General features: G+C 42.6%; 1 protein-coding gene across 1 annotated transcript in view; it reads right to left on the reverse strand.

Moving 5' to 3' along the window:
- The window catches only part of LOC146796256 (myosin light chain 1, cardiac muscle-like), a 164,380-nt gene that overhangs the window by 20,820 nt on the left and 130,437 nt on the right, over nucleotides 1-13,123 (reverse strand). The window contains exon 5 of the mRNA XM_085628748.1: nucleotides 2,973-3,050. Coding sequence (XP_085484874.1) covers nucleotides 2,973-3,050 — 78 coding nt within the window. The remainder of the gene's footprint in view (nucleotides 1-2,972; nucleotides 3,051-13,123) is intronic.

Below are 13,123 nucleotides of genomic sequence, written 5' to 3' on the forward strand. Positions count from 1 at the left end.
CATTGATAAACACGGGCACATGGGCAATGCAAAAAATTACTGCAAACCACCTGCAGCACTGTATGTCGAGGTCAAGGTCAAAGAAACTTTATTCGGCCAAGGCCATGAAAGCATAGCATAAGAAAAAAAATAACTTTAAATATGCTTTACACATATTAATAAAGGATACATGAAAATCAAAACAAATATCAGGGACAATACATTAAATTGCATATCTATTCCTAATATAAAATGTTGTTTTAATAAAATTTAATACAGCAGAGCATAGCTCTTGCAAGCCCAAAGATAGCAAGTATATTAACCCTTTTCAGATCTCAGATTTGATCTGCGGAGGAGCTCCGTATATAATGTGCAAAATAAAATAAAGTGACTCGTGGGTCTGTGTTGAAATACCAACACATTCGCATAGTGGAGGATCCCTGCTCCAGACCCCGGGAATAGAGATAGCAAATTTAAATTCAATGTTTCCAACCTTAGTGTTGTGAACCAATGCCGTTGAGTTGAGTTCTCTATTCACCCAAGGTATGGCTCCATGCTCTATGTTGTAGATACTGGAAGATGTCTAACAATCGAGGTTTAAACTTGGACTAATTCTAGGTGTAGATTTACACAATGGTCCAGACAACGCTGTTTAACACACAAATTAAGGCAGAGGCTGTTCATGGATGGATTATCATGCAGGTCTGGAAGTCCAAATGCAATAAAGTATTTTTTATGAAGGTCCAACTCCTTCATAAATGATAAAAATAAATCTAAAAGCATCTGCAACCCATTTGCTGTAGGGGCGATCAATACGGCATCATCTGCGTACAGCAAGATAGGGACCAGTTTGTTCCCCATTTGTGGGACATCCTTCCCATTCTCCCTCAAAAAGGAATTCATACCGTTTAGGTATAACAAAAAAAGAAAGGGAGTCAGGATGCATACCTGCATTTTGCCCCTAGAGGACTTAATATATGTATGAGATGTATGAGAGCTCAAAGTTCTGGTTCCGCACCCATCCCTCCCATGAGGTCCAATTATTTATAGTGAATCACCAGATCAAACATTCAAGATAGATCAATGAAGTGTAAATGGACTGTTTTGGTGCTCTGTATTTCCCCAAGATTAAATAGAGATTTAAGCATTGTTCAATTGTACCCAAACCGTTTCTAAAACCAAATTGGGCCTCAGATAGAACATTGATTGCCAAGGCCCATTCTTCTAAACAGGCCAGTAAAACTTGTCCCAAGATTTTTACTATAAAATCAATCAGCAAAATCGAATGGTAACATGAAGATTGAGACCTATCCCCTTTTTTTAAAATTGGGACCAACAGGCCATCTTCCATGAATTAGGGATGGGGCCCTGGGTTATTGATCTAAACACATTTGTTAAAAGTGGGGCCCAGAGGGAAGTGTTGGACTTGAAGATGTTCACTGGGACACTATCTGGGCCGGGGCCTTACCAGAGATGGACTTATTTATGGCAGTGATAACTTCATCTACAGTAACAGAGGTTTGTAAATCACTGCCAGGTAAGATAGGTGGGGAACAAGCTGGGCCTTGTATGAGTGATGCTTCTTCCTGTGAAAAAACTTTAAGTAAGGGTCCACCCAAACATCTGCCTCAATAATAGAAACTATATTTGGGGCATCCAATTCATTGAAGAAAGGCCTATTAATCACTTTCCACATATACACTGTCCTTCATTTCCTCAGTATTTTTTATGATCTGCCCATGTTCTTTTTGTTTTGTTTTTTGTAACAACTTTGTATTGGTTTTCGGAAGAAGCCATATGGACAGCCCCATGGGCAGTACAGAGAAGCAGTTGGGAAAGCACCATGCATTACAATTACAGACATTAGCATTCCTAAGGTACTCCCCGAACTAGCTACAATCAAATAGTCCGATCAAGTAGCCCACAGGAGCATTCTACTGGCCCCCCACTTCCTGCCCCGTAGTCAATTCAGCATACAGCTCGGCTCTCCTCCCCACATGTTACACTCCAATAGACAGATTCAAGTAGAAAGCTCCCAATTTCCAACCCAGCCCCCCGGTCTTCAAACACCCCAACAAAGACCCCCACCCCATCCACCCCCCCAGGCATGCGGTTGGCCAGTAGAATACTCAGGCAGTCACCTAGAACACTTGCATCACCCACCAGAATCCCTGCCTCGCAGATCTCAACCTAGGGTGGTTCGGGAACACAGGGGGAGAGTCCTTGCCAGGTCCTCTCCGGACCCATCATGCCCTTCCTCCATCAAGTGTAAGCTGTTTAAATCAGCCTGTGCACCCTCCATCTCACGGGGCACTCCCTCCCCATCTTCAATCGGGTGCTTAACCAGTTCCATGAGCGCCACCCACGCCTGAGCCATTTCCATTGATTTCTCACTCCCATTGCGCCTGGCTAAGCATAGTCTGCAGTTCCCTTCACTCTCTGCCCACTTTGAAAACTGCCAGCGCATAAGAGTAGGCCCCTTTATTGCCTTCCAATGGGTAGTAAGTTCCCTTTTTGCCAGGACCAACCCCAGATCAATGAACTTGCTGGTGATTGATCTTCCCATGCTCTTGACCTAATTTCTCTTTTCCTCTCCTCGAGGGCCATTTTATAATCGCTCTAGCCTGCTTAATGTTGCATGCTACACGATGACAGTTCTTCAATGCACTCATCAATTGCTTATGGACTGCCGAGCATGCTGCGTTAAACCAACAGCAAGTTTGTGGATCTCTAGGGACTGTTGTGACAATGAGTTTATTTGTATATCATCTCTAGGCACAAACCCTTTGCTCCAGAAGTCTAAAGTTTACAGATGTCACAGGGCATGGGAGAACAGCAAGAAGAATGGTTATGAAGACACACGTCAAAGGGAAGCCATGGTCAAAACAACTGGATTGCAGGGCTTTTCTACTGCAACCCAATTCACTTCCTATACAAAACAGTCCATATAGGATTGGCATATAAGGATATATTGAATTATTACTATGGCTTACCTTCATAGTTGATACAACCATTAGCATCCTCCTGCCCAGACATCAACTTGTCTACTTCCTCTTCAGTCATCCTTTCACCTAAACAAAACGATATCCTTTAGTTCCATAGATTTCTGTGATGAATATGGCATTGTAAACAATAAGATGTTTTCACATACATTTTTGCCAGTGATATTTAATGTTCACAATAGCTGCAGGTTAGTAGCACCACTGAAGTTTCCGGAAAATCTGTCTGATTGGAGGGGCTGGTTTGCATTGTAGAAACGGATGGTGTTAACTAAATGCAAATGCTGGTGTTAACTAAAGTTGACAACACCGTACCTCTATTCTAAATGAGCATTTGAAGTACTTGAAAAATTAAAGTACATTTGCATTTCAACAACAAACATTACGAACTTGAAAAACAGGATCAATGGAAGTCGAATGGAAGGAAGTATCATCAACCGGCGGTCATATTAAGTACACACATATCCTTATTTAGACAAAGAAATAGGAAATACACCAAACAAAGTCTTATGATTTCAGATGGCACATATTGATGTCCAGAATCCTCACAAAAGGGCAACATATGACAAATGGCCTGAAGGTGGATCATACGCTATCTCCTCCATCAAGTCCTGTGAACTGGATGGTGATGGAGCACTTCCCAGTCGAGGTTGACTTGTCCATCACCATGTTTATTGGCACTTCTCCTGTAAAAGTTCATTATTCAAACAACAGTGATTTTTCACTGAAGGTTTCATAGTGTTTTCCTAAAATGCTAGAGAATTATCTCTGCATGATCGCGAGAGCACAATATGAGTGCTAAGAGTACACCACCACTTTTTGGGTACATTTCCACCCTAAATGTGTTGGATTTGTACAATCTGACAAGGAAATAGTGGAATTTGTTTCACGACTTTCTCCTCTTGAGTGGCTCTTCCATGTCAGGAGGAAAAAGTCCATTCATATAAAAAGGAACATTTTATACAGCGGCATTCCATATGCTGTTGTGGTTTAAGTTATGTCTCCAGCACACTGCGAAATATAAAGTTTGCTGTCAAAAGCCAGAAGAGAATTTACATGGGAGAGTCTGAATCATCTTCCACTTGCTGGACACTGGTGTCTCAATGTTGACTTTTAGCAGCGAAAGTCACATTTGACTGTTTGTTGGAACATCACTTATCACCTGGGCTGCACCGATGACTGTGGGGGGAGGGGCGTGTGGAGGAGAGGTGGTTCGGACAGGGCTAAATTGGGCAGGAGATGGCATGGTAGGGACTTTGGTGGCCAAATTGTATCACATGGAATGAAACCATGCCGAGAGTCCTGCCCTCTGGTAGTGGTTGGGACAGAGAGGGTCCTGTGCCTCAACCTGGATTGGAGGAGTCTTCCTTGTGTGTGCCAAGACCTTGGGCATTGGAGGAGTGGGATGACTTATGTCACTCCCACTCTACAGCTGGAAGTAGGGTAGTTGTAGTTTACACCCCTGCAGAATGGGGGCAGTGAGGGTGCTGCTCATTAAACACTATGGGTTGGAGGGGCCTTGAGTGTGCTAAGCTCTTGGGTATTAAAGGAGTGAGTGTGAAAACTCATAATATGCCTTATTTTGTTCCAGAATGTCTCTAACTCAGGGCAGGTAGCAAACATATGCACTATGTTTGCAGCAGTCAGTCCACATTTTTGACATTTGCTCTTATTGCCGCCATGATGTCTGACCCCAGAGCATTGCTCCATTTCACCGCCAGTTTTGCATTGCTGTCCATTCTGAACTGACAGAAATGCTGATACATAGTACTTATTAGTGATTTTCGAGATTTACCCCAGATCTGCAGGTATTTGAAAAACAACCGACGTGGGAGTTCAAATGATAGTTGTAAGCTTTCGAATGTTTGGAAACCATTGAGGTCATATAAATGTCCAAGATGATCTACCCCATAACTAGCCCATGACCTACAGGCAGAGTCACGATATACCTCGAGAAGCATCGGGATGCCCCATAAAGGAAAATTGTCATAAGTAAGAGACAAAGAGCATTTAGTTGAAATTTCTCGCCATATGTATGCAGTATCCCTGATTGTTTTAAAGCAAACTCTCTTTAAGTAGTTAGGATCATTAATTCTATATGGAAACATTCTTCTGTCAGAGCCAAGAGCAAGACATTGACAAAAAGCTTAAGTTTCAGACGATAAAGGGCTGCGGAGAAGGCCAGCAAATGCTGCCCAATAATATCATTTGAAACCTGGAAGATCTAGCCCCCCTTGTTTGTAAGGAAGTTTGATAAGTCTCATTGCTTGTCTTGCTTGCTTATAGCCCCAAATAAATCTACTTATCATCCCTCTAGTTTCTTAAAGAAAGAGTTAGGGGCACGTAGGGGAATAAAACGAAATAAATATACACATTTTGGTAATACTTTCCTTTTTTATAATATTACATATCCCCATTTTGACAATTGGCAATTTGTTCTAGCTGCTCAGATTTTTTATGATAGATTGCAGCAGTAGATCATAATTTAGTCTTGATATGTGCTCAATCTGTGGAGAAATAGTAATCCCCAAGTAAGTGACTGTCAAACATACTGTGGTAATTGGTCTGTCAGAGTGAAAATTAAGAACCCCTTCTGTCTTTTTGGTACTTAGCTTATATCCAGAGAAGAAGCCAAATGTGTCAGCTTCATGCTGAATAAACTCTACTGCAACTACTAGGTCGGATGTAAAAATGGCTATATCGTCAGCATAAGCAGTAACTTTCAGCTCGAAGAGCCCTGATCTCAATGGTAGTATATGTATATTAGAGTGTAATGCGCGTATAAACAGCTTGATGTAAAGCGCAAATAGTGGTGGAAAGAGAGGACAACCCTGTCGAGTGACTTGATATATCAGAAAAGGAGTTGATTGCAGGCTGGCAAAGAGCAATTTGGCCTGTGGTTTACTATATAAAGCATGTATCTATTTACCATATCTTCCACCCAGGCCAAATGATGAAAGTGTTGCCCATAGGCAGCCCCAAAACACACAATCAAATGCCTTTTCGGAATACAACAAGACCATCCCGATAATAATCGCAGATTTCCTTGATATATCAAAAACAACAATTGCAGTATTAACATGGGCCGTAGTATCTCTGCCCAGAATGAAACCATGTTGCTGGCTTGACACTAATCCTGGCATCATAGGTGCCAGTCGGGGGGGGGGCCACAATTTTGGCAAAAATGTTTGCGTCTGTGTTTGCAAGAGATATTGGATGATAGGAACTACATTCCTCAGGGGGCTTATCCTTTTTAGAAAAAAAATATATTTGTCATATTCCATGATTCAGGCACCACTACACTGACCCCTATATAACCTTGCCCAATGGTGGCACTATAATACTTTTAAAGACCTTAAAAACGTGATTGGTATCGAGTCATCAGCGGCTGCCTTAGAAAAAGGTAGCATAGTCAGAGCTTTAGAGATTTCGTCATGTAAAATTTCTTGATTAAAAGAAGCAGGCTCTTCTTTGTTCAAACACAGGAAGTCACATCATTTAAGATATTTCAACAAACCTTCTTCATTTAGTGAGTGTGTTTGTGCGTAGAGTTTTTGATAGAACTGGAGAAGTGCTCGACTATTAAATGTGGATGCAGTTTAATGTGTCGTTCTCCCCATTAATAGCCTTAATTTGCCTCTTAGCTATATTATCAGCCAGCTGATGCGCCAGCACCCTTTTCATCTGTTTGCCATATTCGTCCTGAAGGCAGCGATGCTTGTTATAGCTAGTGGCAATCTTTTCTTTAAGCATCCTACTCAAGGAAGAGCATTTGTCTATTAATGAAATGTACGGCTGTTCCTGGTTTTGGCCCCCTTGTCGGATTGCCTCTTCGTGAAGAAGTTCTAGTGTTATCAGTGCTTGACAGGCAACTCTAGTGGTGGCTTCCTTATTTTTATCTTGCTGTAAGATATGTTGCTGGGTAATCTCTCTTACATATGCCTTCATTACATCCCATACTATACAAGGGGAGGCAGTACCCACATTGTGTTGTAAGAATTCCGTTAAGTTTTTATGAACGAACGAGACAAACTCGCTATCTGTTTGTAAGTAGCGTGGGAACAAAAAAGGATGCATAGCTTTGTCTGCTACTTGGAACTGGACGGTAAGCAAGATGGGATTGTCGTCAGAAGTTATCCTGGGGCATACTTCGATATCTGCAGATAACAGTATTTTATCACTAACCCAGGTCATAGCGATCCTAGAATATTGTTTGTGTGCAGCCGAATAATATGTGTTCCCTGGCAGTATAGGGTGAAGTGCCTGCCATGCATCTCTCAGACTATGCAGCCGGGCTAGTTCAAGGATTGAGGCCCTTACTTTCACCATTTTTAGGTCTCGCTGAGTCAGCGCATGCGCTCCTCTGCGAGACATTTTGTAAGCGGGTTTTAAAAGTGCTGCTACCAAAGGCTTGGCCTCCAGCTTGTGATTATGCGCACAAGCTCGCGCGCCTCGCTCCACCCCTCCCCGACCAGTTCCTGCCATCGGACAATTAAATGCTGCTTAGCAGTGCTTTCGCGTGCAGCGCACGCACACAACTCCCTCCGCCTCTCTCTCTCCCACTGCAGCCCCCATCCGTGCATTTAGCGCAGCCAGCGCGCACACAACTCCCTCCGCCTCTCTATCCCGCTGCAGCCTCCATCTGTGCATTCCGCATGGCCACTGCTTGTTTATCTATACAAATACAAAAGTATTTTTTAAGCTCGGCCTACTCACACCCCTAGAGACAACCCTGCTAAAATCTGGACAGTTACCCATCCTCTGTAGAGGAGTAGTGGCACTATCCCATTAAACTTTCTGTTCTACTGGGAAACGCTGGTACTGTCTCACAACAAGTACAATAGCCCTCTTAACCAGTACTTGTCTTATTCAAAACCAACTTATTCCCGCCTCCGTTTCATTTCAGCCCTGCTACTTACTATTCCGCGTTCTCGCTTTTCACTCCCACTTCCCCATGGAGTGCTCCCAAAATATGTTTTTCATGTCTGCCGCTAACTGATTCGTGCATATGGGTTTTTATGTTTCCATCCACCCAGCTGAGCATCCGCTACCACCCCTTACCTCCTCCTCCTCCTTCCTTCCAAACAATGCCGCCAAGCGATTTTAGAGGAGAAGGAATAGGAGGGCGGGTGGAATCAAGTGCGGAGACTCCTTCCGGGTTAAGGGCAAACGATAACAACATGGCGACTGCCATGAAACTGAGCTGCTGGGGCGGAGACTGGGGATTTACTTTGGTGCACCCCAAGTGCCTCGTCATCATGGTAACACATCTAACAGCCCTTAGAATATCCTTTGTTTTGACATTGAGCCGTAGGGATATGGTAAGGGAAATGTTCTGCTCTCACTGGAGCAGTCTGTCTGCGGGTACACCGGGTTTACAGTGTTACTGGGAAAGCCCGGATCAGGTTTCAATACCCCACAGCTGTGAGGTTGGTTCTGGCTCAGACTAATGTCCGATTTCTTTTTCGTCGCACAACTGGGTCAACCAGTGTAAATCAAGATAATATATACATATACGTGCGCGTGAAGAACGAGTAGTAAAGATCTTCAAAGTGCACTTTTTTTGTTTTAGTCCGATACTATTAATGCAATAAATGAAAGCAATTTTGTATTTAATGTGTGATAAATTAAAGAAATTTTAAGTTGTCTCACTTAAGAAAACAAGCATTGGCATAGCCAATAGGTCTCGCTTTTGGAACCTTATATGTATTTAGTTATGCAACACAATATCCTTAGTGCAATAACATCAACTGTTGCATGGCTAAACACTTATAAGGTCCCAAAGGCGAGACCTATTGGCTATGCCAATGCTTGTTAAAGTAGCAGCTCTGTTAGTGAAATCAGTGCCATAATTCATGACACAATTTAACTCCCCCATGATTAGAAGCTCTCCCTTGCAATCAAATGACATTACCATTAAAAAATCTAAAATGTCAGGATCCTCAACATTCAGTCCATATATAGTACAAAACACATATTTTATACCCTTGATTTCAAGCTGTGCAATTGCACAACGCCCACGATGGTCAGCAGAAACCTCAAAATCTTTATGCTCAAATGACTTGTTCACCAGGATAGCTACCCCTCTTATAGAGACAATCTGAGATGTGCAGAAAATTATTGGTAGCTTAGATGTTTAAACAGACCCCAGTCGTTATAAGCCAAGTCAGTCTCTGTAAGAAGCACAATATAGGGCCTGTACAATTTCAGTTCAATCCACAATAGTTGGTTTATACTTCCTATATTTAGACCCAATTCATTCCAGCCGATAGATCTAATTAGCCCCATTGGAAATCATTATTTATAGCGTTAAGGTACTTGTTAAATGCAAGCCCATACTCACTCAGCCTAAAACCTTTGTTAGGATAAATACCAAGCTTGTATATGTTCATGCACTCACTTTTGCCAGCCCCTGCCACAATATTTATCCCTCAGATCCCCCCGTCTCACCCTTAAGCTCACTCCTCCCACCCCGTGCCCTGAAAAAGGAATCATCCCCCTTTGTGCTGCTGGTAAATTGACAGCTATAAGGTGACACCCCACCCAGAGTGCCTCCATATCACCCACAATGCATAACATGCAGTAAAAATACCAATAAGAAAGAGAAAAAAAAAAGAGAAGAAAAGCAGTGATATTAAAGTATCAGACAAAAGAAAAGTTGTAGCATAGCAAGAAAGAGGATGAGAAAGCTTTGATAGATTATCTAGGCTTGTATATTATACCATAGCTTAACCTAATCTAGTTAGCAGCCGCCTAATGCCATTAGGATGTGCTTAGCCTCCAGGCCTGTATGGAAAATCTAAGAATGGTCGTACTTGATGACCTTTAGGCGTGCAGGCTCTTGTAAAAAGACCTGAGTCCCACTTTAGTGGGCCGATGAGCTGACGCAGCTTCCAGCGTCTGTCCATAGTGATTTTGCACAAGTCTGATGAAAATGGAAAAGGATTCTACCAATATAAGGGTGCCAGGATGAGCTTTAATAGATATAGCTTTTCTCAGTAAGAATTTACCCCAAAAAATAAGCAATGGTCTGGGATATTGTGAACTAGCATTATTTAAAAGATATTGTAGTCTATGAGCACGCTGTATATGGCAGTCACAGTTCCAATCTGCAAGATCTGGAAAAGCCTTTTGGAATAGTTTCACTACAAAAGCTCGATGGCCAGATCCTTCCTTTCCTTTAGGGACCCCGAACAGCCTTATATTGTTGGGCGTTGCCGATCTTCGACTTTCTCCTGCAAGGATAGTAATTTGTCAGCGTGCATTTGAACTGTATTGGCCATTGATGTAGTGATCTACTCTGTATCAGCAACCCGTTGTTGTCGTTCCAATATATCACACATGATTGATACCACTTTGCTAGTCACCTCAGTTAGAGGCTGCTGAATTAGGAGGTTGCCCACTGTGACCTGCGCATAATGCTCTTGCGCTTCTAGCCTTTGATCATGCAGCGCCTGCAGAATTAGGGAAAGTGAAGGCTCTTTTATGTCAGGAGTAACCTTTGAAGAGATCATTTCAATAGTTTCCTTCATTACTGAAGAAAACCCCGATGTTGGCAAACTATCCAAGGAGTCAGGGCTTTGCAGTTGATTGATACCAGGGTCATGTGTTCCAATATTAACTGTAGACTTTGGGTCTATGCTGGATCCAGCTCCTAATCCTGAGCTTGATAAACGGGATATCAAAGCCTTAACATCTCCCTCAGATGTGACCCATTTACGCAGGAGGCTGCCATCAGGGCCACCCTAAGTTCGTACTGCAGCACTATTTTATCGCTGGCTTCCATAGGGATCAATGGCCTTTTAAAAAATTTTAATAGATCTAGTTTTACTCTTCTTTTTCCCAGGGGAAGGACTTGGTGCTAGGTGCGTAACCTCCACAGTTTTTGTGGGGTCCGAGAGGAAGCTTGCTTCATTATACAGTGTAGTAACTAACATAATGCCGCTGTTTGTCTCATGAGCCACTCTGGTGGTCTGATCATGGTCCAGTATCTCTTTCTGGATAGTAAGATAGGTACTGGTAGTGGTGGTACCCTCATCTACCATATGTTCTTTTCCATCCAAAATTTTTAAACCAAGTGAGCTTGAGATAGAAAGGCTTTCTATAGTGGGAAAGTGGAGCTTGGCATCCCTTTCTTTTAACGCACTGGGTGGCGCATTGTACTGCGTGAATATTGGCATTGCAGATAAAACCTGTGCGTCAATTTGTACATCAGAGGAGTCAGGGTTGAGTGCAATAATGCTATTAGCCTCCAGCAGCGTGTCCCCAGCGTTAACTTGCAACTGTGTATCTGCTGTTTTCTTTCCTTGCTGCTGGCTGCCTGCCACATCTATAATCTCTAAGAGTGCCAAGGACCCTGACAGGGGTGGACCTTGTCTCTCAGCTGTATTTTCGTGGCCAGGGGGGACCGCATTCAGCAACGTATTAATAATTACAGTTCTGATAAAAAATCCGCTGCACCCCCAGTGTGTAAGAGGTCCGCAGCTTTATCTGATTACAGCAGTTTCAGGATTGGTTTGCCGACTTAAGAAGAACCTCCTCTTGCTGCCACACACTTCTGCCCACCAGTCAGGGAGTCATCTGTTGCTGTAACCATGGTAGTCCCTATTGGTACAGCAGTCATGGAGATGCAGGCGGCACAACCTTCTCTTGGTGTGCTGGCTTTCGGAGGAGCAATGGCTCAAGACGAAAATGGAAATGGAGCTAGGCAAGGAAAGTAGAGAGTAGAGGGACTTGAGCCGGTAATCAAGAGTGCATATCAAGTCAGCAGCCAGAAACACCTAGGAGCCCCGTGGCCAAAACGAACATCAGAAAGACTAGTAGGCAGACCAGGTCCGCTCAAAAACCTTTTTCCCCCCCGTTTTTTTCACCTTTCTCTTCAGTTCTCGTATCTTACATAGTATGCTATGCACGGCTGGTTTTCCTTTCCTCTAGTGATGCAGCATGGAGGAAGGGGGGCAACTCCAGATACGTGCTCTCCGTGGTGGAGTCAATCCACCATCTTCCTTTCCCCCTCCGAGAAAAGGGTTATAGTATGCTACTCCGACTTAAATGTAATTTAATAGAGTGTAGAATGAGTATGTCTTTTTTATATTTTTTTTGTAATTTCACTATTAATACAGATTTAAGTTTACACTTAAAAACTGTTCTCAAAGCTGCAGTCATTTCACCAAGATACTCATACTTAGGAGGCTCGCAATAGGATGTAGCTCTTCTTTAGGTCTCATGTCTTGAATCCTAAAGAACCTCCTAAAGAGACATGGATAAATAAAAAGTATGAAATGGGCTACACTGTTCTACTGAGCAGTTTTTAATGCTTAATTAGCCTTTCCTTGTTTCATTATTTAATCAAGCCTGCCAAAAGATGTGGCCCTCAACTCCTGATAGATTCAGCCGGCCCTGACTATATTCTATCTGAAATTTACACATGTATTTTACAGCTAACTCCATATAGTCTAAGCAAGCTCAGACTTAGACACAGATTTGTTATTCACACACCTTCTTTAACACAAGTGAATACAACCATAAGACTATTATTAGATGATGACACACTTGTGTGAGCATAGTTCTAATCTAAAATGCAAACAGCAAAACTTTTCAAAGATCACTGCCAATACTGTATAACTTATGTATAAGAAAATATGGAGGGATGCACATTGCCAAGCTGATTAGGAGAGATGAGGGGGACGGAGGAGCCATAGGTGCATCCAGGGGAGAGGATTCCATAGATCCCTTCCAGAGTACATAATTAAATTTGGAATAAAATGATTGAGGATGTTAAGTGGGTAGGTGTGGCTGTGCTGGATCTATTGTGAGGCAGGATTGTTAGCAGAAACAGTGATTTCCATCAACCAGAGTCATTACATTGAAGCCACCTTTATGTGGAATTCCAACAGTGAGGGAAAAGTTTGTTTATTTCAAAATTTGAAGGAACCTCCCCATGGATACCAACTTTCCACATATGCAGAGAAACAAGGAATAGATGTAGACACTATGTTCCAGTAACACACATTTCTGTTTTTACACAATTTGGAAGAGTGCCCAGTATGAGCCACTGTACCAAACCCACTCTTCACTCAATAAATTAACTCTGCAATCTCTCCCATTGTGGATCAGTCAAGTAAGTTGATGAGGACAGGACATGT

Source organism: Triturus cristatus, chromosome 10, assembly GCF_964204655.1.
Source record: "Triturus cristatus chromosome 10, aTriCri1.1, whole genome shotgun sequence".
Taxonomy (NCBI): Eukaryota; Metazoa; Chordata; class Amphibia; order Caudata; family Salamandridae; genus Triturus; species Triturus cristatus.